The sequence below is a fragment of the Vipera ursinii genome (genome assembly GCF_947247035.1).
Source record: "Vipera ursinii genome assembly, chromosome: 1".
Classification (NCBI taxonomy): Eukaryota; Metazoa; Chordata; class Lepidosauria; order Squamata; family Viperidae; genus Vipera; species Vipera ursinii.
This window is the reverse complement of record NC_139512.1, coordinates 39,345,753-39,367,489: the sequence shown is the minus strand read 5'-3', so window position 1 is coordinate 39,367,489 and position 21,737 is coordinate 39,345,753. Positions and strand designations below refer to the sequence as shown.

At 36.0% G+C, this 21,737-nt stretch overlaps 1 protein-coding gene across 3 annotated transcripts in view; it reads right to left on the bottom strand.

Moving 5' to 3' along the window:
* ATG2B (autophagy related 2B) overlaps positions 1–21,737 on the bottom strand; it is a 60,239-nt gene that overhangs the window by 10,262 nt on the left and 28,240 nt on the right. For all 3 annotated transcript variants that reach the window (XR_014494400.1, XM_083379456.1, XM_083379457.1), the window contains exons 18-37: positions 20,704–20,846; positions 19,601–19,758; positions 19,219–19,391; positions 18,644–18,794; positions 16,748–16,947; positions 16,112–16,192; positions 14,128–14,234; positions 13,897–13,989; positions 13,072–13,139; positions 11,535–11,611; positions 10,883–11,053; positions 9,435–9,576; positions 7,318–7,520; positions 6,213–6,439; positions 5,617–5,725; positions 5,192–5,386; positions 2,727–2,828; positions 1,803–1,881; positions 1,444–1,648; positions 154–223 (exon numbers count right to left, since the gene is read on the bottom strand). Coding sequence is in view for 2 of the 3 variants with exons in the window: in XM_083379456.1 (XP_083235582.1) it covers positions 154–223; positions 1,444–1,648; positions 1,803–1,881; positions 2,727–2,828; positions 5,192–5,386; positions 5,617–5,725; positions 6,213–6,439; positions 7,318–7,520; positions 9,435–9,576; positions 10,883–11,053; positions 11,535–11,611; positions 13,072–13,139; positions 13,897–13,989; positions 14,128–14,234; positions 16,112–16,192; positions 16,748–16,947; positions 18,644–18,794; positions 19,219–19,391; positions 19,601–19,758; positions 20,704–20,846 (2,754 nt within the window). In the remaining variant the exon portion in view is untranslated. The remainder of the gene's footprint in view (positions 1–153; positions 224–1,443; positions 1,649–1,802; positions 1,882–2,726; positions 2,829–5,191; positions 5,387–5,616; positions 5,726–6,212; positions 6,440–7,317; positions 7,521–9,434; positions 9,577–10,882; positions 11,054–11,534; positions 11,612–13,071; positions 13,140–13,896; positions 13,990–14,127; positions 14,235–16,111; positions 16,193–16,747; positions 16,948–18,643; positions 18,795–19,218; positions 19,392–19,600; positions 19,759–20,703; positions 20,847–21,737) is intronic.

The following is a 21,737-nucleotide window of genomic DNA, read 5'->3' as shown; positions in this document are numbered from 1 at the left end:
TAAATTTCTAATTTGGTGTGGAATTATTCTAATTCATCTTTGTATTATATTAAGATCTGAAAAACAGTTTGGTATTACTAAAACAGGCAGATATGAACCCACATGATTAATGGATGGAAGAAATTTTATCTGACAGCGTAAGATTTAACAAACCTGATCCATAGACACATGTTTACCATGATAATCAAGACGTATTGGGACTTCTGATGTAAATCGAAATTCTCTGAAAGGAAAGAGAAGTGGTAAGATGATACATAGAAGAAAGCTGAGGGGAAAAATGAGAGTGCAAAATATTCACAAGTATCATGATCTTAATCTGTGGGTGCTTTTAAAATCAGCACTGTTTTAGGAGAATTAAGTGGCTTTCTTTTTAACACGGGGCCTTTCTCCAGCCTTTATTATTATCTAAGTAATCTGAGGTTTACATGATTAGATACAGAAGTGGCTTGTATCTACTAGAAATGTAAAGCAAGAACTACTCTAGTGCACTGAAAAAAGTCAGAAGTCACTGATTTTTTCTTTTCTTTCTATACCCTTGCATTTCTTCCTCCTTCTCATTTCTTTCTTTTCTGATCTTTGTTTTCATTTGTATTTCATATTAAAATATTTTTATAAAAATGAAAATATTATCTAAGTAAGTCCTTTCTTAAAAAAATAGCCTTGTTACAATAAATTATAGAAAAATCCAGATTAGGGCATAAACCTTGGTTACCAATCTGTTTAATCCCCATTCTTAAGTTTTGACTTAAGCCCCAGTATTGAGAAACAGTTTTCCTTCTGTAAGAATACTTCCACTTTGATTTTCATATGATGCTCATTTTATATCTAATTATCAGATTTAGTTGCTGGTACACAAATTGGTGTTTTTTCTTTGTAAGTTGAAGGTGTAGAAAGAGTAAATGTATGGACTTTTATAACACTGTTAATTTTGGGTTGGGGTTTTTTTAGTATTTGCTTTGGAATTTCCTTTTAGATTTTCATATTTTTCCCCATGTACTTGTAGTCATTATTTTATCTCCTTTAATAACCATCCATATTTAATTAATGAAGTTGACACTATATTTTAGGAACCATAAGTATACAATCTAATACAAAACATTATAACCAATTGAAGAAATATGTGAATCAAACTGTCCTCTCTACTGAAGGGAAATATTTAGCTGCGATTATATTTAGCATAACTATATATAGAACATTCATGACTATAAGGATCTGAGAGAAGTCAGTTGATTTTACAGGCCAGAGTGCCAAAACGGAGCTTTTGAAAAAATAACATGAGAAAAGACAGACATTTTAGAGTAGGGGTAAGCAACCACTGCCTGGATAGTGTCCCTCCTATTTGCAAACAGCCAAAATTTAGGAAAAAAATAAAGATTTTCAGCAAATAATAAAAAAAAGGTTTCATGAAAGGACATAAGGTGTTCACAGGTGTCCAATGTGTACCTGAAAAATATTGGCTGATCACTGAATGATGCCTCTTCCTGTGAGAGATTATGGTCATCCCCATTGAGCATATCAACAGAATCAACACTTCCATTCTGACTTGATGGCTTATGTAATGAAAAAGAAATGACTGGATTTGGTGCTTTGAAACCACTTTGATGCCTGGGCAAAATACATGTTACTTCAGGACCAGGAGGCTTTTTAACTGCAAATAAAATAATTGATATTAAAATCCAAGGTAATCAAATAGTCATTATTTCTACATAGCTGTTTTCAAATTAATTATATATTTATATAATTCATATAATTTATGTTAAATATATATGATATATAATATGATTTTACATCAGAATATTTACCCTCAGGATCTGGAGTCATTAGGACTTCTACTTCTGTTGATAGGCTAGTGAAAAAATCCTTCAAGAAAAACAAGGCATCCTAGAAAATAGAAAGCAGTATACTAAGAAAAGAAATTATTACCTTGCTCATTATGTGATCATACGCAGAGGTGGAAAATACTAATAGCATTTACTGGTTATAGTAATACATAGTATTAATAGCATTAGTACTATTACTAATTACTAATAATACTAATTAGTATACTAAATACTAATCATTTATCAGATGGAATTTCTGAATATAAACCAAAGTACTATATTATTAACAATGAAGTTTATCTTACAATCATACGTATTTGAATTACATAAACATATATGTATATGTATATGTCACACACACACACAAACACACGCAATATATAAATGCCTATACTTTGTTTGGCTAAAAGAAAAATATTCATATCCTACAAAAGATGGAGGCAATGCAATTCTCAATATCTCACTTGACTCATGCTGCCTAAGTTTCAAAGCAAGTTTTAATTTCTCCACAGTATTTTTTAAAAATACAGTAAAGAGACATTTACAATACTTTTAAAATCAAAGAAAAAGTATCAAATACAAAGAGCTGGTTTGACCTAATGGGTAATGTGCTGGCCTAGAAACCAGGAGATTGTGAGTTCTAGGCTTGCTTTAAGGATGAAAAACTAGCTGGGTGAATTTGGACTAGTCACTCTCAGCACAACTCACCTCACAGGTTGTTTTGAGGAAAATGGGAGGCAGAAGCATTAGATATGTTTGTTGCATTGACTCGTATATAAAAAGGCAAGATAAAAATATAATAATAAGCTAGGGTAACCAATTGAGTAATTTTTATTTTTCTTCAAAGAGAAAAAAATGTGGCAATTGGTCCGCCCATCTCCCCAACATGGTATCTTCTTAACTAACCTGGTCAATGTTGAGACGAAGCGGCATTAAAGATACCCGTAAACAACATTCTTGTGGCGATCTTCCAGACTCAGGACGAACATGCAATGCTTTAACTGTCAACTGTTAAATGAAATATATATTGGGCATTATAGCTGATTTATTAACATGTAACATCACTGTATGCTGCTCAAAGTCACCCTTGTCAGATGGGTACATATATTATACATACATATAGATACTTATTCTTATCTAAGACTGTAATAAAGTTTGCTATGTTTTGTGCAATTTTCATTATAATGAATTAGCCATTAGATCTAGAAATCTCTTGTTAAAAACGAAGTTCTTCACTATCAAATGCATGTGGTATCAGGAGTGTAGATATTGATTTCTGTCAGCAAGTTATGGTAATTCTGCAAGAGGCTGTTAACATTGGAATAGAAACTCTGGCTAAAGCATTATCAGACTGGACGTGAGTTATCAATCATTTGGATAAGAAGTACCGTATTTTTCGGACCATAAGACGCACCTGACCATAAGACGCACCCAGTTTTTAGAGCAGGCAAACAAGAAGAAAAAAATTCTGAACCAAATAGTACCGGTATACTAAAACAGGGCTTTTCAACCTTTTCATCCATTGTACCACTTTTAGGACAAGGCAATGTCCGAGTACCACCAGTCGCCCAGCAAGGTGTCAAAAACTTGACACCCCCCCAAAAAAGGAAAAAAACTGATAAAGTACAGGTAGTCCTCGACTTAAAACGATTCACTTAGTGACTGTTCAAAGTTACGACGGCACTGAAAAAAGTGACTTATGACCATTTTTTACACTTACGACTGTTGAAGCATCCCCAGGGTCATGTGATTTACATTCGGATGCTTGGCAATCGATTCATATTTATGATGGTCACATTGTTCCAGGGTCATGTGATTGCCTTTTGCAACCTTCTGAGAAGCAAAGTTAGTGGGGAAACCAGATTCCCCTAACAATCATGTTACTAATTTAATTTCTGTCTCTCCTTCTCTTTCTCTCCCTCTCTCCCCCACCCTCTTTCTCCTCTCTCTCTCTCTCCCTTTCTCTCCATCTCCCTCTTTCTCTCCCTATTTTTCTCTTTCCCTCTATCTCTCCCTTTCTCTCTCTCCCTCTATTTCCCTCCCTCTTTCTCCTTCTCTCTCCTTCTCTCCCTCTCTATTTTTCTCTTTCCCTCTATTTCTCCCTTTCTCTCTCTCTCTAATTCCCTCCCTCTTTCTTTCTCCTTCTCTCTCTCCCTTTCTCTCTCTCTTACCCTCTCCCTCTTTCCCTCCCTCTATTTCTCTCCCTTTCTCCTCTCTCCCTCCCTATTTCTTTCTCCTTCTCTCTCTCTCTCCCTCTTTCTCTCTCTCTCTCTCTCCCTCCCTCTCCCATTGTCCCTTCCTTCCTTCCTTCCCTCCCTCTTTGTCCTTCCCTCTCTGCATTAGAGCAGTACCCGCGAAGGCGGCCCTTGTGGCCCGGCTTTCTCTTGCAGAAAGCAAGCTGAAACGGAGCGAGGGAGATTGCCAGAAATGCGAATCGGCCAATCTCGCGCTCCTGCAAACTCCCTCGCTCGGTTTCAGCTTCCCTTGCTACAAGAGAAAGCAGGCTGAAATGAGGGAGATTGCAGCAGCGCGAGATCAGCTGATTCGCATTCCTGGCAATCTCCCTCACTCCGTTTCAGCCTGCTTTCTCTTGTAGCAAGGGAAGCTGAAACCGAGCGAGGCAGATTGCAGGAGCGTGAGATCGGCGTTTCTCAGCACGTGCCGATTCGTGCTCCACTTGCAGAGGTTGGGGCTGGCCATACGGATCACCTTCGGACCATAAGACGCACCCTCGTTTTCCCCCCCACTTTTGGGAAAAAAGTGCGTCTTATGGTCCAAAAAATACGGTATTCCAAAATCAGCTTCCATGCTCTGCAGATGATATAGTGCAAAGAGATTGAAAAATCCATCACGAGCCTTTCTTCTAAATAAAATAAATAAGTGTCCATCTGAGGGTGGACGCTTATTGCCCTGTTTGATACATTATCTAAATGGGATAGCCAAGAACTTAAGAAGTTGATATACATGTCTTAAATGCCCAAAACAAGTCTAAAAAAGTCAAATATCTTTTCTCTTTTAAGTGACACTTAAAAGTAAACCTCAGTAGGAAAATAAAATTATTTAATGAACACAGAGAAAAATACACCTTTAGATATTTCCACCACAGAAATCAAAAGAAACTAAAAATAAAGGGAAGAAACAATCTGCACCCACCAAAAGTTTAGCTCTTTAAGGTTCTGAAATAGTCCTGAACTGACAAGCTGTAAATGATGATAAAGAATACATACTTCTGCAGTGCACTTGGTTGCTATTTATTGGTTTACTTCTATAGCTGCCTATCTCAATCAATGACTCTGGGCGGCCTACAATTCAACATATTATCTTCCTTTGTAATTCTCAGCATTAAAATATTCAGCAAATGTTTATCTTACCATGTTAGAGTGCGCCTTTCTAGGCATCTCCTTACTACAGTAAAGATAAAGAAATTTATTCATTTGAGATGTAGCCAAGCGATCTCTGATTTCAAGATCTTGAACCATAAATATTTGACGAGATACAGGTTGTTCCAATATGTTGAGTTCGCACTCTTGTTCACCTGAGGGATATACCTCATGCTGGAATTTCACCTTTAAAAAACAAGAGAGAAAAAAGGGCAAATTTGATGGGTTAAGGCAGAGATGTCAAACTTGCGACATTACGTGATGTTGTGCAACATATCGGAACTTTTTCCCCATTGCCAGCAATGGGGTGGGCACTGTTTCCTCGTGACGCGTCTGGCCTACAGGCCAGCAGTTTGACACCCCTGGGTTAAGGTTTTAGAGAAATAAAACAAAATAATGTCATTTCCCCCTCTTACCTTGCTTAACTGTATTTCTATCAAAAAGTCGGGGTTCCTTCCTTTTCCTCCACAGGCAATACTACGTCCGTGTCTTGTTGGGGTGTGAGAAGGAGAACTCTGAGGACTACTGGATAAGAGAAAAAATATGTTTCTCTTTAAATAAGTTTACCTCACAACAACTCATTCAGATCTGAGATTCATTCAGTGCACAATCTGAGTTTTGTGAACAAAACTAAATCTACTACCTTGTCATCATGAACATATTTTCTTCTTTCCATAACTAATACATTTCCAATTATAAAGGAACTAAGAATTTGGCTAGATAAACACATGAAACTAAGCCATTTTTATTATGTTTTAACAAATTACAATTCTGTTTAATGTAAGGCTAATTATCAGGCCTATATTACACATCCAGTCTAGTACTCCATGACCTATAATGCTCATCCATATGCATTCAGGGAGCTCATGGTCATGGCTGGTAGACCACTTCCTCTCTTTCATTGCTGCTGCTGCAGTTACAAAAGAAAATGACTGAGAGGGTGTTTATATTTCTTTAAATTAATTCTCAGCTCCTGTGTAAAAAGACACGGGACTGATACTGAAATACTTACATATAACTTTTAGCTGGAGATGTAGGTGTTATGTTCCCAAAATCCTTTCCTCCATAAAGATGCCAAATAAGTGAAATTTCTTTCACAACATAGCGCATGAGGGGAACAGGAAAATGCAGTGGTGTCTTCCTTGTATCTGCCCTTTTCACTGGTAAACTAAAATGGTTTTCTTTTATTATAATAGCATCTTCAACCATAGTTTTCACTACTGGCTCTTCTTCCTTATCCTAAAGGATTACAGACTATTAGCTGAATGTGTACTTTTTCTTTTTCCTTTTTTTTCATTTTCATTCTTCCAGAAGTGGTTCTATAATTTGAAACCTCTTTTGCATTATAAACATAATTATATATTTCTTAAATGAAATGTAAAATGTAAAATTGGAACTGAGAAAAATATAAATTTATAAAAATATGACACATATTTTCAAAAGGACAATAATAGTAAAAGTTATTCAGAATCTTAATGTACAATGAAACAGTGAATTATATAATTCAAATTGATGAAAAGTAAGACAGGTATGATTTCAAGTATACTCAAAAATATTCTGTAAAAAGGGAGGTAAAATTTGGAATTAGTATTTCCTATGATTAATTTAGGTTTTATTTTTATTCAGTCATAAAATAAAACAAAAATCAAACCAAACCAAGTAATTCATCTTATTTCCTTAATCCCAGACAATTTAAGTTCACAATTGACAGAACAGCTAATGGATCAAAAATAATGACAAAACAAAATACTTAAAACTCACTTAATATATATGAAAAGCAACTAAAGTCATTATTAATGCAAGCCAAAAGCCCTGGCTAAAAGTGTGAAAAATTTTAATTTAATCCCTCTAAACGGATGGATGGATGAATAAATAAATACCATTATTGAATTATATTCAATCACTCTATCAAGGATTCTAATATTTAGAATATTACATTCTAAAGTGATATGATCCACTTTTTTCAAATGTATATATTATTATTATTATTAATGTTAATGACTTTCCAGATGGTCATTTTACAATATTTTAATAGCCATAATTTAATTTATATATCCCAAAATCTACTTTCCATTTTAAAATTTCTTATTTTTTTAATAACATTAGGAGTTTCTTACAGAAATAACAGCCTTTGGTGCAAAAAGAATACAAAAGTCATCATTTTCAGAAGGTGCATCCCCTATAACTTCGTTAATCATGTTGGGAGTAAATGATGCATAGGCAGGGCTTGGCTCTTGGGACAGATTCCCACTTTCATCAGGAAATAGGAAAAGATCTGAACATGTTGGTGCTGGTGTTTGACTCTTTTCATCTACGCTCCCTAGAAGAAAAGAAGAGAAAAAGTTGAAAAAGTTAAAACTTTTCCATGTAATCAAGAAATTACCAAGATAAACTGACTACATCTAGATGCAATTCTTTACTAATATGACTGTGAGAAGATCAGAAATTAATCATACTTTAGCATGTCACCCAAACTCTTAAAATGTGCCATCATTACTATTTTTTGTTGGAATATGTGGAATGTTGTTAGAGGAAAAAAGCAATAGTGGAGGACTGTAAAACAAAAAAGTTTTTTTAAAAAATAATTTAGGTAAAGACATTTAAGAATGGCTTGGGATAAAAATAGGATAAAATAGGGTTAAATTTTTTGGCTATAATATACAGATGAAACCATGGGAAAATATGTGGCTGAAATTTACGTTATGTTATGGTCTTAAGGAGAATTTTTATAAAATGATGCATCAAGAAATTGTCTAGAAAGTTTAAAAGTACCTCAAATTTACATTGGAAATGTGAACCAGAAAGAATATTTTATCATCTTTGTGGATATGTTAAAAACCACAAAGTTTTAGATTCGATACACTAATTCAAAGGATTATAAAGACTAATATACAATTGAAACTGGAAGGTTTTCTTTTGAGACTGATGGACAAACAATTGGAAAAAGACATGTTGCTTTCTTTTTATTTTTCCCCAATACCTGCTTCCCCTTGTGGTAGCGGCACCAACAGCCCTGTCCAGCAGGAGTCCGTGTGGCTGCCAGCCCACTTCTGCAGCCACTCACAGCAGACCACGTGGCCTGCTACTCCATGCCACCGCCATGAGGTGAGGCAGTTCGGGGGGTGGGGTAGTGGAGCTGCATCAAGTGCCCCATAGCACCCAAATACTTTTCGCTCAGAGGGAGACTGGAAGCTTTGTCTGCTTGCAAATGAGGCACTTGGGAACGGGGCTAATCGCTCCATTCCCACGCGCCCCATTTGGAAGCAAACGTCTAGTCTCCCTCTGGGCAAAATGTGTTTGGGTGCCTATGGGGTATTTGGAAAGGGAGTGCTCCATTTCCAAGCATCCCATAGGCGCCCAAACACTTTTTGCCTGGACAGAGAAATGACGGAGACTGGAAGCTTCATCTGGTTGCAAATAGGGCACTTGGAGATGAAGCAAACTGCTCGGTTCCTAAGCGCCCCATTCACAAGCAGACAAAGGTTCCAGTCTCCCTCTGGGCAAAAAGTGCAGGTTGTGTCTGGATTGCCTGCCTTCCCCTCCCACTTCTGCCTCTGCGCCTGGACTTACCTGCGCTGTAACAAAGGGCTGTTGGGCTGTTTGTTGCCGGACACCATCAGCCCCCACATACTCACCGCCGCTTGTGCTGGCCACGCCCCCCGGCTTATTTTTGGGGTAGGGCTTATATTAGGCCCACCCCAAAATATCAGGCTAGGGCTTATTTTGGGGTGGGTCTTATTTTCAGGGAAACATGGTACCTACAATACAGCAATGGTTGGTAGATGATGAACTTGAAGAAACAGCCAAACTGACTTCTTTGACCAGAGAAAGAATTAGTATCTATGTTTATGGTTGATTAGAAACCCTTATAGATTTGTTCCATGAAATGGAAAAATAGAGTTATGATTTATGGTTTTGATTAGAAAAAATAATTATAGAAAAAAATAAACAGTTGTGTTCTAACCATAGAAGACATAAATTTATAATTGCACTTATAACTGTTGTAAAGAAATTTTTTATATTTTCTTTCTTCCTTTGCTTTTGTACTCTTAGCTTTTCCAATGATTTCTTTTGTCAATATAGAATAAGATTCTATTAATTTTTAATCTTCTTAAAATGTTAATAAAACATTACTTATAGGTGTACAAATTATAAGCATAATGCAATAAATTCAAAAAATAAATATGAAACTTAAAATAGATTTTGATTAAAAATAAAGTCCAAATAGATTTACCATTAGCTTGTAGGTTAGAGGGGGAAATCAACTGCTGGGTTTCAATCTCTTCCATAGCATCACTCATTAAATCACGTAAAATTTGTTGGTCAGCTTCAGCAAGAACTGGCCCTTGGGAAGGTGGCCAACTAGAAACATCTGCCTAAATAAGAAAATTATACAGAACCAAATTTGAAATGGACACGCAACAAACTTCTTCAGAAGTTACTCCTGAGCATCCTGTTTTAAGGCTACTGCTCCATGTATTATAAAGGGGCCTAGTAAATTAAAGTCGTTTAAGAAATCTTGGTGACCTAATGTCCAAATGCCTCCATCTTTACTTGATTTAGCTGTCTTATTTAAAACATTTACAAACATTAATGTATGTAAATAAGAACAGTACCATTATTTTTTAAGGTAAATGAAATGAACCACTGATTATTTTCAAACAGGTAAGTCAGTCTATAAATGCAAATCCTTTACTGTTTTTATTACAACAGACTAACACATTTATAGTAATCTAAGCTTTCATAAACTGTTATTCAATATCTCAATCTATCATCGATGAAAGTTTATTTCACAATAAATGTGATATACTTAAAATGACACAACATTCCTTGCTAATTTTAAAGTTTGACTGTTCTCACTTATTTACTCATTATCTCATGTTTTCATCAGCATAAAAATAAAAGCCCTGGAACTGACAAATATAACATAAAAACATTGTGTATGTAAAATTGTAAAGAGAGTAACCCCAGGGTAAAACATGACATAAAAATTACAAATCTGCTATAAAAACCAGAATCTTTATTGTATGATAAAAGTTGCTTAATGTTATCAGAGAATACTTCCTGCATGGTACAACTAAGAATGGAAATCTAATTTAAATCAGCATCATATGAAAGCTTTGCTTTGACAAAAGCCCTGATAGTTAGTGGAAGTTAATCCATTAAGTTATTTAACAATGATCATGAGTAATTCCATGAGTGCATCTTTGATTTGTTGATCAGTTTCTCTGTCAAATTGAAAGTACACAGCAGCCCCTAGGCAAAAATGGGTCAATGTCTTCATTTGTTATGTATAACCAGCCAGCTGTGATGTATTCAAATCGCTATTTTACTGACTGTTCTGTGAAAAGATTATGTATGACTATAATAATAAAAGTAGAAGATAGAAACAGAAAAATTGTAACTGGAAGTTTCATTTTTTTCTAAAAAAAAATTGTGCCTGGCCTTTAAAAAAAACCTGGTAGCAATTTTCTTTCTAGTATTAAAAGTCAATGACAATGTATTCTTCTACATCTGCCAATCACTGTCTTAGTAAATTAAGATGAAGAAGTAAAAATATTTCTTTCCCCTTCAAAAAAAGGTAATGCATAAATATTAATTTGTACAAATATGGACAAAACTAAACAATGAAATTATATGATTTCGGGGGGGGGAGGGGTTAAGAGAAACATATATTTATACCTTCACATTCTGTTTGGTCACTCCAGAAGTGCACTCCATTTTAGCAGGAGGATTCAAGTCACCGTAACTTGCAATATATTGTATAAGGTTCATCAATGCAGCACATGAATCTGAGCATGTTCGAATGTGGATAACATCACTAGAACAATGTAGTTCAAAATATGGATTGCTCTGGGCAACAGAAAGTAAAACAAGATCATTTTTTGATCCCTATGAAAACTACACAAACTCATATTTAACAACAAACAAAACATATATGCTTAGAAGTCCCCCAGTTTGGTCTAGGCGTTAAGGCACCAGGTTAGAAAGTAGGAAACAGTGAGCACGAAAGCCGGCTTGGGTCAGTCGCTCTCTCAGTCCAATTCACCTCACAAAGTTACTATTGTTGGGTAAAAACAGGAGGAAGGAGTATCAAGATATATTCATTACGTTTTGTAAAAATAAAAAACACAGGATAAGAAAAACTAAAAAAAAAGAATATGTTAAGGAATCCAATAGAATTCTAGTACTACTAACTGGTTTTCATTTTTCTTTGTAAATAAATCCCTCTTTACTTGTAAATAAGTCCGCTAATGATACATGTTTTTATATTTATATTATATATGTTCAAAATTAGTCTTATTTTGTCAAAGTTTTTTATGTTTTAACTTACCCTCTCTTCACCAGATTGAGGTTTTACTGTCCTTATTGTCAGTTCCAACAGTCCCATATCCATAACTTGAACATAATCTGGAAAAAAAGAATAAAAATATCTATTTATTAAATTGCTTTAATACAGCTTCTTTGTTTTAAAAAAAGGAAAACTACCTAAGTCTTCACACATTTTAAATTCAGTTTCCATATTAATGTATAGTAAAACCCTAACAATGTACCATTTTGTACTATTGTCATTTCTTCTATTACACAATACATGTTTAATGTGATTTGTACCAATTTATGAAGGAAACTGCCAAATATACTTCAGTAACAACAGATTTCTTTATTTCCAGAGTGAATCCTAAATAGTAGTTTGCTCAGTTGCATCCAATGACTGTTAACTGGGGGTCGCTTAAATTGACGTTATACTGTAAACATAACTTTCTCCTACTTAATGACCATTTAGCTTTACAGTATTTGTCCAAGCCACCTGCTTCTTATGCACTTCCCACTTGATACAAAATAGTATTATAATTGATATTCAAACCCATTCTAATTTAGAGAAAATAAGCAGATAAATCAAGAGACACTGCACTCATCTTTAAGGGATGAACTTAGTCTGACTGGGAATGAATTCAATCAGCATATACATTTATGGGCATTACTACGTCCAACAGTGAGTGACCAAGCTACTATCCCCTCTCACATTCCTCGTTCTTTTTTCTCACTATCAAATACTCTGCATCCTTGCTATGATTCCTTTCCTGCTAGGCTGGGAAACAATGAACATTTTCTTCCTGACTCAGCCTGGAAGAATAGACAGCAGAAGGGAAGGCGAATGGATGCATACATGGAACCAAGTTTGTAAATTGCCAGGAAACTGGGCGAATTGGATAGAGAAGTGAAAACAGAAAGAAAATAAGGAAGTAAGGCGAATAATTTAATGTGTATATGCAAGGGTAGAAAGATAAAGGAGGAACAGATTTTTGAGATTAGGTAATTTCAGTGGCCTGTTATTGTAGATGAAAATATGCAAATGAAGGACTCAATAAGAGCATCCTTAAATCTGAGTTGGTCCTGCTCATTTTTAGACTTTCATGAGTTTTAGATCCAAAGTGTGCCACTATTTGCATTTCTGTCTTCAGCTAGAAAGATTATTTGCCACCGCAGATATCGTTTAAGATTAGATGACGGCTATAGAGCAGAGGTCCCCAACCTTTTGGGCATCAGGGACCAGTTCCATGGAGAAAGGTTTTTCCATGGACCAGAGGAGGCATAGTTTCGCACCCACAGATGAGACTTTACTTTTTTGTGTGGACCGGTTGTGGCATGCTGTGGCCCGGTACCGGTCCACGGACCGGGGTTTGGAGACCCCTGCTATAGAGTCTTAATGTACTCAAGAAAACTAGAGAAGAAATGCTGTCATCCAGAATATTCATACCATCCTAGACATTTTACTAACTAACCCTATGTGCTTAATATTGTAAGTTTTCAATATCCTAACTGGTTATGTTTGATTCTCTGGGTTCTTTTCAAATGTGAAATACACTTACCTTTTTGGAGATTCACAGTAGCATTATTTTTGTCAGATAAATGCAAAGCAGCCTCATCCAAGATTATCCTACAGCCAAAAAACCCTAAATTGTGTATTTGGTATACAAATAAATGATGCATTTAACCACTTGACTAAAGAATACAAATGTAATCATCTTCTTAACTTTGCGTTGTTATTGATTTTGTTCTGATAAGGCAGTTTAACTACAAGTAGGAATAGATTCCCATCAGTGAAAACAAGATTGCACTGTTCATTGAGTTGCAACTGGGAAGATCACAAAAACTACATACAAATAAAGTCTTTGGCTGACAGGAAAAATTGAGAAACTACAAGAATTAACTTTAAATATGTGTTATAGTAAAGAAAAAAATTATGGGAGTTTTCAAACACCAATTTTAGTTTTAATGGAGTCAAAACTTCCTTAAAACCACGTTTATGTCTTTGAACTATACTCCTGTAGGCCACAAACCAAGAGGATAACATGAAGGAGGAAAAAAAAACTTTTTAAGTTTAAATTGTTGAAAATCTTACAAATATTTTAAAACAAGAAGATATACATACCACATGTGTTGTCCTATTTCTTTTCTATGTCAATTCTAAATTCATGTTTTTTAAAACAGAAGTCACTATGGCCAAAAAAAGGGGTGATTCTATAAGTATTAACTATTGTAGGTTTACAATAGATTTTTTATTATTCAAGAAAAATTAAAATATTAGCTTTCATTAAAAGTTCATCCTTATCTTCATCCTCATATATGGTTTTATATTTTCATAACACCTAAAATAAATATGAAAATGAGGCTGTTGGTCTTTTCAATGTTACCTGAGAGTAGAAGATGATTTATCCAGTGCCATGCTACTTGAGATGCTAAATGTTTCAACAGTAAGAAGACATCTAGTTGGTAAAAATAAAGGCCTGCCAAAAAAAAACCCAATAACCCATCAGTGTTGTTATTCCCAAAAGTTTAGACCAAAGTATTTAAGAGATTTAAGACACTGCTGACAACAATTGCCATTAATACACTACTCTGAATATTCTTCTTATTTAACTTACTTGTAATTCAGAGCACAACTCCAGAGATGGACGTGAAATGTTGTAACGGAGGCTGGAGGATTATATCCCAATACAGGTTCATCAGAAATATTCAAAAAGTACATAATCTACAATTACAAAAGCATAAAAGTAGGCCCATTGATTTCCAATTATTCACAATTTAAGGCCACTTCACATTTATTAAAAAGTGAAATACTGGACCCAGTGATAGCTTGCATAGTTTTACCATTCTGCTGCAGCTTTGCTCGTGCAGGTTTTGTTCCTTACTATGCTATAGCAAAATCTCCCAGTGTAGGTTTCTAGGAGGCACCCATGCCTCAGGGATGGGGGAGAACTACTGTAGAATATGCTTTGGTGAGCATACTGCTAAGCTTTTTCTGGACAGAATCATTCATTTGGGCTTATAAGAACTTACTGAAGTTGCAGACCAGTTTTTAACACATTTTAATACTAATAAAGAAGTTACAAAATCGTGAAAAATAGCCACAAAATTAAATTATTGCAATATTTCTAAGATATATTTTTATAAATTTTTATTTTAGCCTATATTATGGGTAGTCCTCAACATATGATAATGATTGGGACTGGAATCTCAATAGCTCAGTAAAGTGGCTGTTAAGCAAGATGTCACTTGACCAGTTTCCTCAACTACCACAATCCTAGTTGTGGCTGTTAAGTGAACTCGTGGGTTGTTAAGCTGATACAGTCCCAAGGAGCAATGAAGGACCACAGGTGGGTGGGGGAGACCCTGGGAGGCCCAGTGAAGGCAGTGCACAAGTTCAGAAATGAAGTGTAGCACTTGGTGGCAGCAACGCTGATGCAGAGGCCTGGAGCCTTCAGCAGTCTCTGCTACTTACCTCTGCTCCCGGGCTGTGACTTCACTGCTGCCACTGAGAAATACTGCCCAATTCCCCACACCCACCTACCGGTATCTCCTTTGTGACCTAGGCTCCATGCCCTGCAGCACTTGGCTATAATGCTGGGGCTGAGCTCAAAACAGAGACCCACGGCCATCAGTAGCCTCAGCCAGTTGTCACTGCCCCAGGCTTCAACTTCACCCCTAGCACTACTGCTGCCACTGAGAAACGTTGTAGGATGTTCGAGGTGTAAAAGCCTGAGGGGACAGTGTGATTGCCCTGGCTTGCAGCAGCATCTGCCTTGAACTACTCACCAACTATTTTTCTCCTACTGCTGAAAGGCCTGGGCAACATACAGTATCTGAGACAGCTCATGCTAGTGCCAGATCTTCTTTCTGCAAGCTACCATGCATCATTCTGAAAACCTTGCGCAGTTTGGAGACTGAGGCTATGGAAACATCACCAGTCTCTCTCTGATCCAGAGCTGAAAATCCTTCCTGCCAAAATCTGAGCAGGAGTTTTAGCCCTGAGTGGAGAAACAAGTTTCTCTGCTTAAAACTGAAACTCCTCTGTGGCTAAAAATCCTGCTTCAGCATGGACTTTTTTTGCCAGCCCCCTGAAACTCGAGGGAATTCTCTTAGCAGGGGCCAGTGGCATTTGACTTTCTGGGGAAGCTGGCAGGGAAGACTGCAAACGGTGATCTCATAATCGTCGGGCACTTGGCAACTAGTTGTAAGTGCAAAACAGTTGCAATTTGTCACAATCATAACTATTGGGGCCATAACTTCAGATCATAAGTCCTCTTGTTCAGCACCTTTGTAATTTCAAATGGTCACTAAATAAATGGTCAAAATGACCTATATATCCTCCATAAAATTGATGCTATTGTTCAGGATGCAGACTTTCTTTCAAGTAACTCATGTCATTCTCCCAGCCTACTTTTTCTTTAGCAATATATGCTCTACATTCTATGGAGTATATTTAAGTTGTCATTAGGCATTTTTATCTAATTAAGGGTTTTTCTGAATATCTGTGATAATCTATAATTTTTCTCAGTTGTTTCATTTGGCTGTGAGGTCATTAGACTGAGTGACAAGTAACTGAAAACAAAAAGCAAAGTGATATACCTGTTCATGCCAGCTTAAGCCAGAAGGAAGCACTCTGTGCTGCAGAGTGGCTCCTCTTAACCCAACTGCAACTAAAAATTCCTAGAAAACAAAAGTATATCGTTAGTTTAACGATTTGAAATGTTTGGAATCAAATGAACATACCTATCCTTTCTTTGACAGTAACAATGCTGATAATGTTAGTACCATAACAAGAACAATGTAAACAGTATATTCAGTTATTATCTGACTGGAAATTCAAAGAATTTACAGTGCAATGATAAAGTGGTGCCTTTCAGAGTTGTTGGACTAGATGCCCAAACAGCTCTACCAAACAGAGCCAAATGTATTGAATTATGGTTCCAATTCGTACCTGACTCTATTTATTGACTCGGGCCAGTCATTTTCTCATAATGCAATCTTATCTAATGAATTTACTGTGAGGATAAAATAGGGTGCGTGGGGGGGATATTTCTGTATGCTATCCTCAGCTTTCAAAGAAAAGTCAAATTATAAATGTATTGATAAGCACTGATGATGTTACGTCGTTTGGGTAATGAAACGTCTGCAAGAAAACAAGCAAGCTCAGAGAGCACCAAAGAACCCCCCAAATGTATTGATAAATAAATAATAAATAAGTTAATTCTAAATACAAACCTTTGTATTTGTCTCTGATTTATTTGACTGTATTTTAACTGCAACTGACAACATGCTTAAGCATTCTGCTCCTACGCCATCTGAAAAAGGTGTATTGGGACCTTCTTCTTCCGAAAAGTAAACAGTAGGTTCTAGCCAATGTGGATGTGTTGCACTTGGCAATTTTATTTCGGACAGAGACACTGTCTCTTCTACCACTCCTGCAAAAGGATGATTTGCTTATTACTTAAAGCAATTTGGAATGCAGAATGAAAACACACATAGTGACAGTGACTGCTTTGTATTCAAAAACAAGAGACATTTGGGAGCACACACGTGGCACTGGTCTGCAACATTTTTAAAAAGCACACCTTTTCTTAGAAACAATATATATGTTCCTCGGTAATAATGAGGTTGCTGTGTAAATCCAGGAAGACACATTTAGTTTATGAACTTGCACAACAATGAGGCTTCAACTGCATGCCAAAGCACCTTTTTGTCTTTGTTCTAAAGTATTGCACAATCCATTTTCTATTATATACAAACAAAAAGAAATTTCTACAATATATTTCGCTAAACATCAATGTTTGCCAAGGATCAGCAATTTATTTGACTATTACACACACAAAAAAAATAATCAGAAAAAATATTTTAAAAATTAGAATACAGTACATTAAAGATCCCTTCTGGGAGAAGCCCAGAGAAATACCTCAATAAACTTACCAATGACTAGCATCATCCTCTTACATTCTGAATGCCTAAGACATTGTTGACTAGAGTCAAACTAGAAAATTATCAACATAATTCTGTCTCACATTGTGTCACACTTATCAGGAGACCTCTTCATAGAGCTATGCAAGGTGCATTGCTTGAAGATAAAATACCCCTCTGTATTTGTGTAATAAAGTAGCTGTTGAAAGCTTACCATACTTGCTTTGAAACCCTTCCTAGAACTTCTATGCATGGAAAAGCATGCCAGAAGACATTTCTGTCAGGAAAACTGATGAAATGATTCAAATGGAACTAAAACTGAGGAATTTGTTCCTATTACTTTCATGTACCAAGCTGCATGCACCTTAAAAGTATAGTACGATTTTACTCTTAATTTTTGTTTAGAGTTTGTAATGCTTCAGATATGTTTGAAAAAAAGTTGTATGGAACAAGCAGGACTATGTATGCAGGACCTCTCTATGATTTATTGAAAAAGTCGTAACCGTTTCCAGATCTGACATGAACACCAGGTAAAATGGAGTATTGCACGCAACCTCTGCCCACTGCCAGGAGTTTGATCCTGACCGGCTCAAGGTTGACTCAGTCTTCCATTCTTCCAAGATTGGTAAAATGAGGACCTACACTGTTGGGGGCAATATGCTGACATTTATAAACGACTCAAGAGAGTGCTGTAAAGCACTGTGAAGCGGTATATAACTGCTATTGCTATTCCAAAGCATCTCTTACGAACCAAATCCAAAGCATTATACTATCCAGTTTTGACATAATTATTCCTAATTATTTCCATCCTTCTACGTATAGATAGTTCTATAAACCACTAAAATTCTAATTAAATATAAACTACTGATAATAAAAGATGAGTTGTGAGATTAGGCAGCATACAAATGGGGATGGATGAATAAATACATCAATTATTGACCTTTTAAATTTTGTTCCATAAGCAAAATTAAAGTCCTGCTATATTCTTAAAAACACCTAGCTCCAATTTTCTGAATGAAGTGTAATTAAATAAAATTCTATTTTTAGCAACACAGTAGTACAAAATTAATCTTTTAATGCTAGCAAAAAAAGTTACATTATACACATTTGTTTCCAAAACTGTAATACATTTTATAATTTTCGCTAACCCATCATTTCAAAAAGATGACACAAATTCATATCTATACTAACAGTTCAATTTCATACCTTGATGATATAAGTTGAGACTATTAGAATGCAGGCATATATAATGTTTGTCTTCAAAACCTTCATACTTGGTTACACAAAATAAAGAACCATTACAAAATTCAAACCAAAATTCTCCATGTTTGTCTTCAAATACCCTTCCATCATCCTGCTACAGAAAAAAATGAAAAAAATATATTAACATCATTTGTTGGTTGAATCTGATAGCCTTTGTTTTACAATGAATTGTATTGTTCCTAAGAATATTATTCTGTTTAATTCACAAAGACAGAGACATCCTTGATCTGATCCTGACACCTGGTGCTCTGTCTACAATATGCAGCTTTCTTAGAACTATTACTGAAATGGTCTCTGCTACTTTCTGAAGATCTTTTTTCTCTCAATGTAGTCAGTGGCCCTGGACCTCCCCAGGTGCTCCCTTAACAGCTGTACTAACAGCTAGTTTTGTTTTTTGGTTTTTTTTAAATGAAAAATGTGTGGGGGTTTTGCCAAATGTCAGCATATCAAAATAGTGTTTTATACATAAAATCCTACATGTCCAACTCTCATTAATCATTCATACTTTGGTATCTCACCTTGATATCTGTGAATATTGACAATAATCCATGGTTTATATTTAAAAGAAGTGAAAGAAAATTCTGTGTGCTTCTGTTTTGCAATTCAGTTTTTTTCCTTCTCCGGGAACAATAATTAGAATCAAGAGTGGAGAAATATTGTAATGTTTCTTCCTCAGAGCCACTCTCATCATCTATAAAACCAATTAAAGATTTAATTATTGGAACTAATAAAGATAGCTGGTTAACTATAAACCTAGGTGGATAATATACCTAGGTTGAGAATATGTACAGATTTTCCCAGTATTAATTCTTAAATTCTTTTAAATAGATTACCATAAATACGTACTCCTATTTTTGTTAACAGAATAACATTGTATATATATATTATGGAATACATTACCATAATGAATAGTAGATTTGAACTGGTTAAAACTGTCTTTACTAAATGTGTTGATCAGCTGGCTGGCGACTGAAATCCCAACACCATATGAAATATTCTCAAATGTTTCTACCGGAGAGGGAGCTGTGGGTTCCCACAATAATAGATCATTACTAATCCTAGAAAGAAAGAAAAAACTCGAATATTAACCAAGTAAATATGGGAACAAATTGAATCACAACAAATCTGTGTTGTAGAAAAATATTTTTAAAATGACTATATACTAACAGAGGAATGAAACCTATGCATCAGAGAAACACCTGTACATCAGATAAATACATGCTGGTAATTTGTCTTTCCTTCCTTATTTACTATATTTGTTAAATGTATTTGGAAGAAACATTAAGATAAGACAAAAACAGGTAACTGTCTTGCAACTGTGTACCGGTAGTCCTCAATGCATGATCACAATTGAAGCCAAATTTTTTGTTGCTAAGTGAGACATTTGTTAAGTGAGCTTTGCCTATTTTACGATTTTTCTTACCACCGTTAAGTGAATCATTGCAACCAATGTTGCAATGGTTATTAAGTGAATATGGCTTCCCCATTGACTTTGCCTGTAAGAAGGTCGCAAAAGGTGATCACATGATGCTGGGACCGCAACTGTTATAAATATGAACCAGTTGCCAAGCATCTGAATTTTGATCATGTGGCCATGGGGATGCCGCAATGATTGTAAATGTGAAAAATGGACTTTTTTCAGTGCTGTTGTAACTGCATGAAATGGTCACTAAACGAACTGATGTAAGTGAAGGATACCTGTAATATACTTCTTTAGAAACAGCATAGATACATACAAACATATGAATATGGTTCAAATGTTTTCCAGAAATCAGAAATCAATTTATAGGCTGGTGTTCTAAAACACCTCATGCTTTTTCTTTGAAAAACTAAGTATCCTGCACTTTCCTTTAATTACTGAAAATACCTCTCAGTGGGCTGAGGAATTCTTAGGATCATGTGGAAGATGTAATAACCGACTGCAGGGGAATAAAGTTACCTTCCCAGATTTTTATTTCAAAATCCCTCCAATGGATCCCAAAGACCTTTAATTTTATACTTGCCTATTGTAAAGTTTCTCATAAAAACTCTTGTTTGGTAATGTTAAATAAACATTTGGCAACATGAGTTCTAACACATAATGGGAATTGCTGATTGCTTTATCTTGAAACTCAGTCATCTCTACTGCATCTCCTGGCATCACCATCTAGAAACAAAACAAATGGGGAAAATAAAACAGACAGAAATAATAAAACCAGAAGTACAAAGAGAAATGGAAGCTCTAGTATCAATTTTAGCATATCCTCTTTTCAGAAAAAAAAATGGGCATATTTTCAAATAAACCTTGTTTAAATTTAATTCAATTTTAAAATTAAAATGGTTAAAATATTTATCACAATTTTGTTGTTGCCTCAACCCAGGCCAATCATTTGAGATGATAAAGGCTACCAAAACACACTAGACCTAGACTCTTGAATTTTACTTTTAAGTACCACTTTGACTAATGTTGTCCATCAAATTTTATACTTAATCAAAGTACAGAGATCTTGGAGGTGACACAGGCGGTCTTGGTGATGTTATCTGGGAAGAGTTCGACCCTGTGACTCCGGAAGATGTGGAGAGGATCATGGGGAGGCTGAGCTCCACCACACGTTTATTGGACCCATGCCCCTCCTGGCTGGTTTATGCGGCTCGGGAGGGGACACGAGGCTGGCTCCAGGCAGTGGTAACTGCTTCTTTGAGTGAGGGTAGCTTTCCCGACGCCTTGAAGTGGTGGTGAGGCCCCTCCTCAAGAAGCCTGCCCTGGACCTGGCTATTTTGAACAACTATCGTCGGGTCTCCAACCTTCGCTTTCTTGCGAAGGTTGTTGAGAGCGTGGCGGTGCATCAGCTCCCTCTGTTCCTGGAGGAAGCTGATTATCTGGACCCGTACCAATCGGGCTTTAGGCCCGGGTACAGCACGGAGACGGCATTGGTCGCGCTGGTGAATGATCTCTGGCGGGCTCGGGACAGGGGTTGTTCCTCTGTCCTAGTCCTATTAGACCTCTCAGCGGCTTTCGATACCATCGACCATGATATCTTACTGCGGCGTCTCAGGG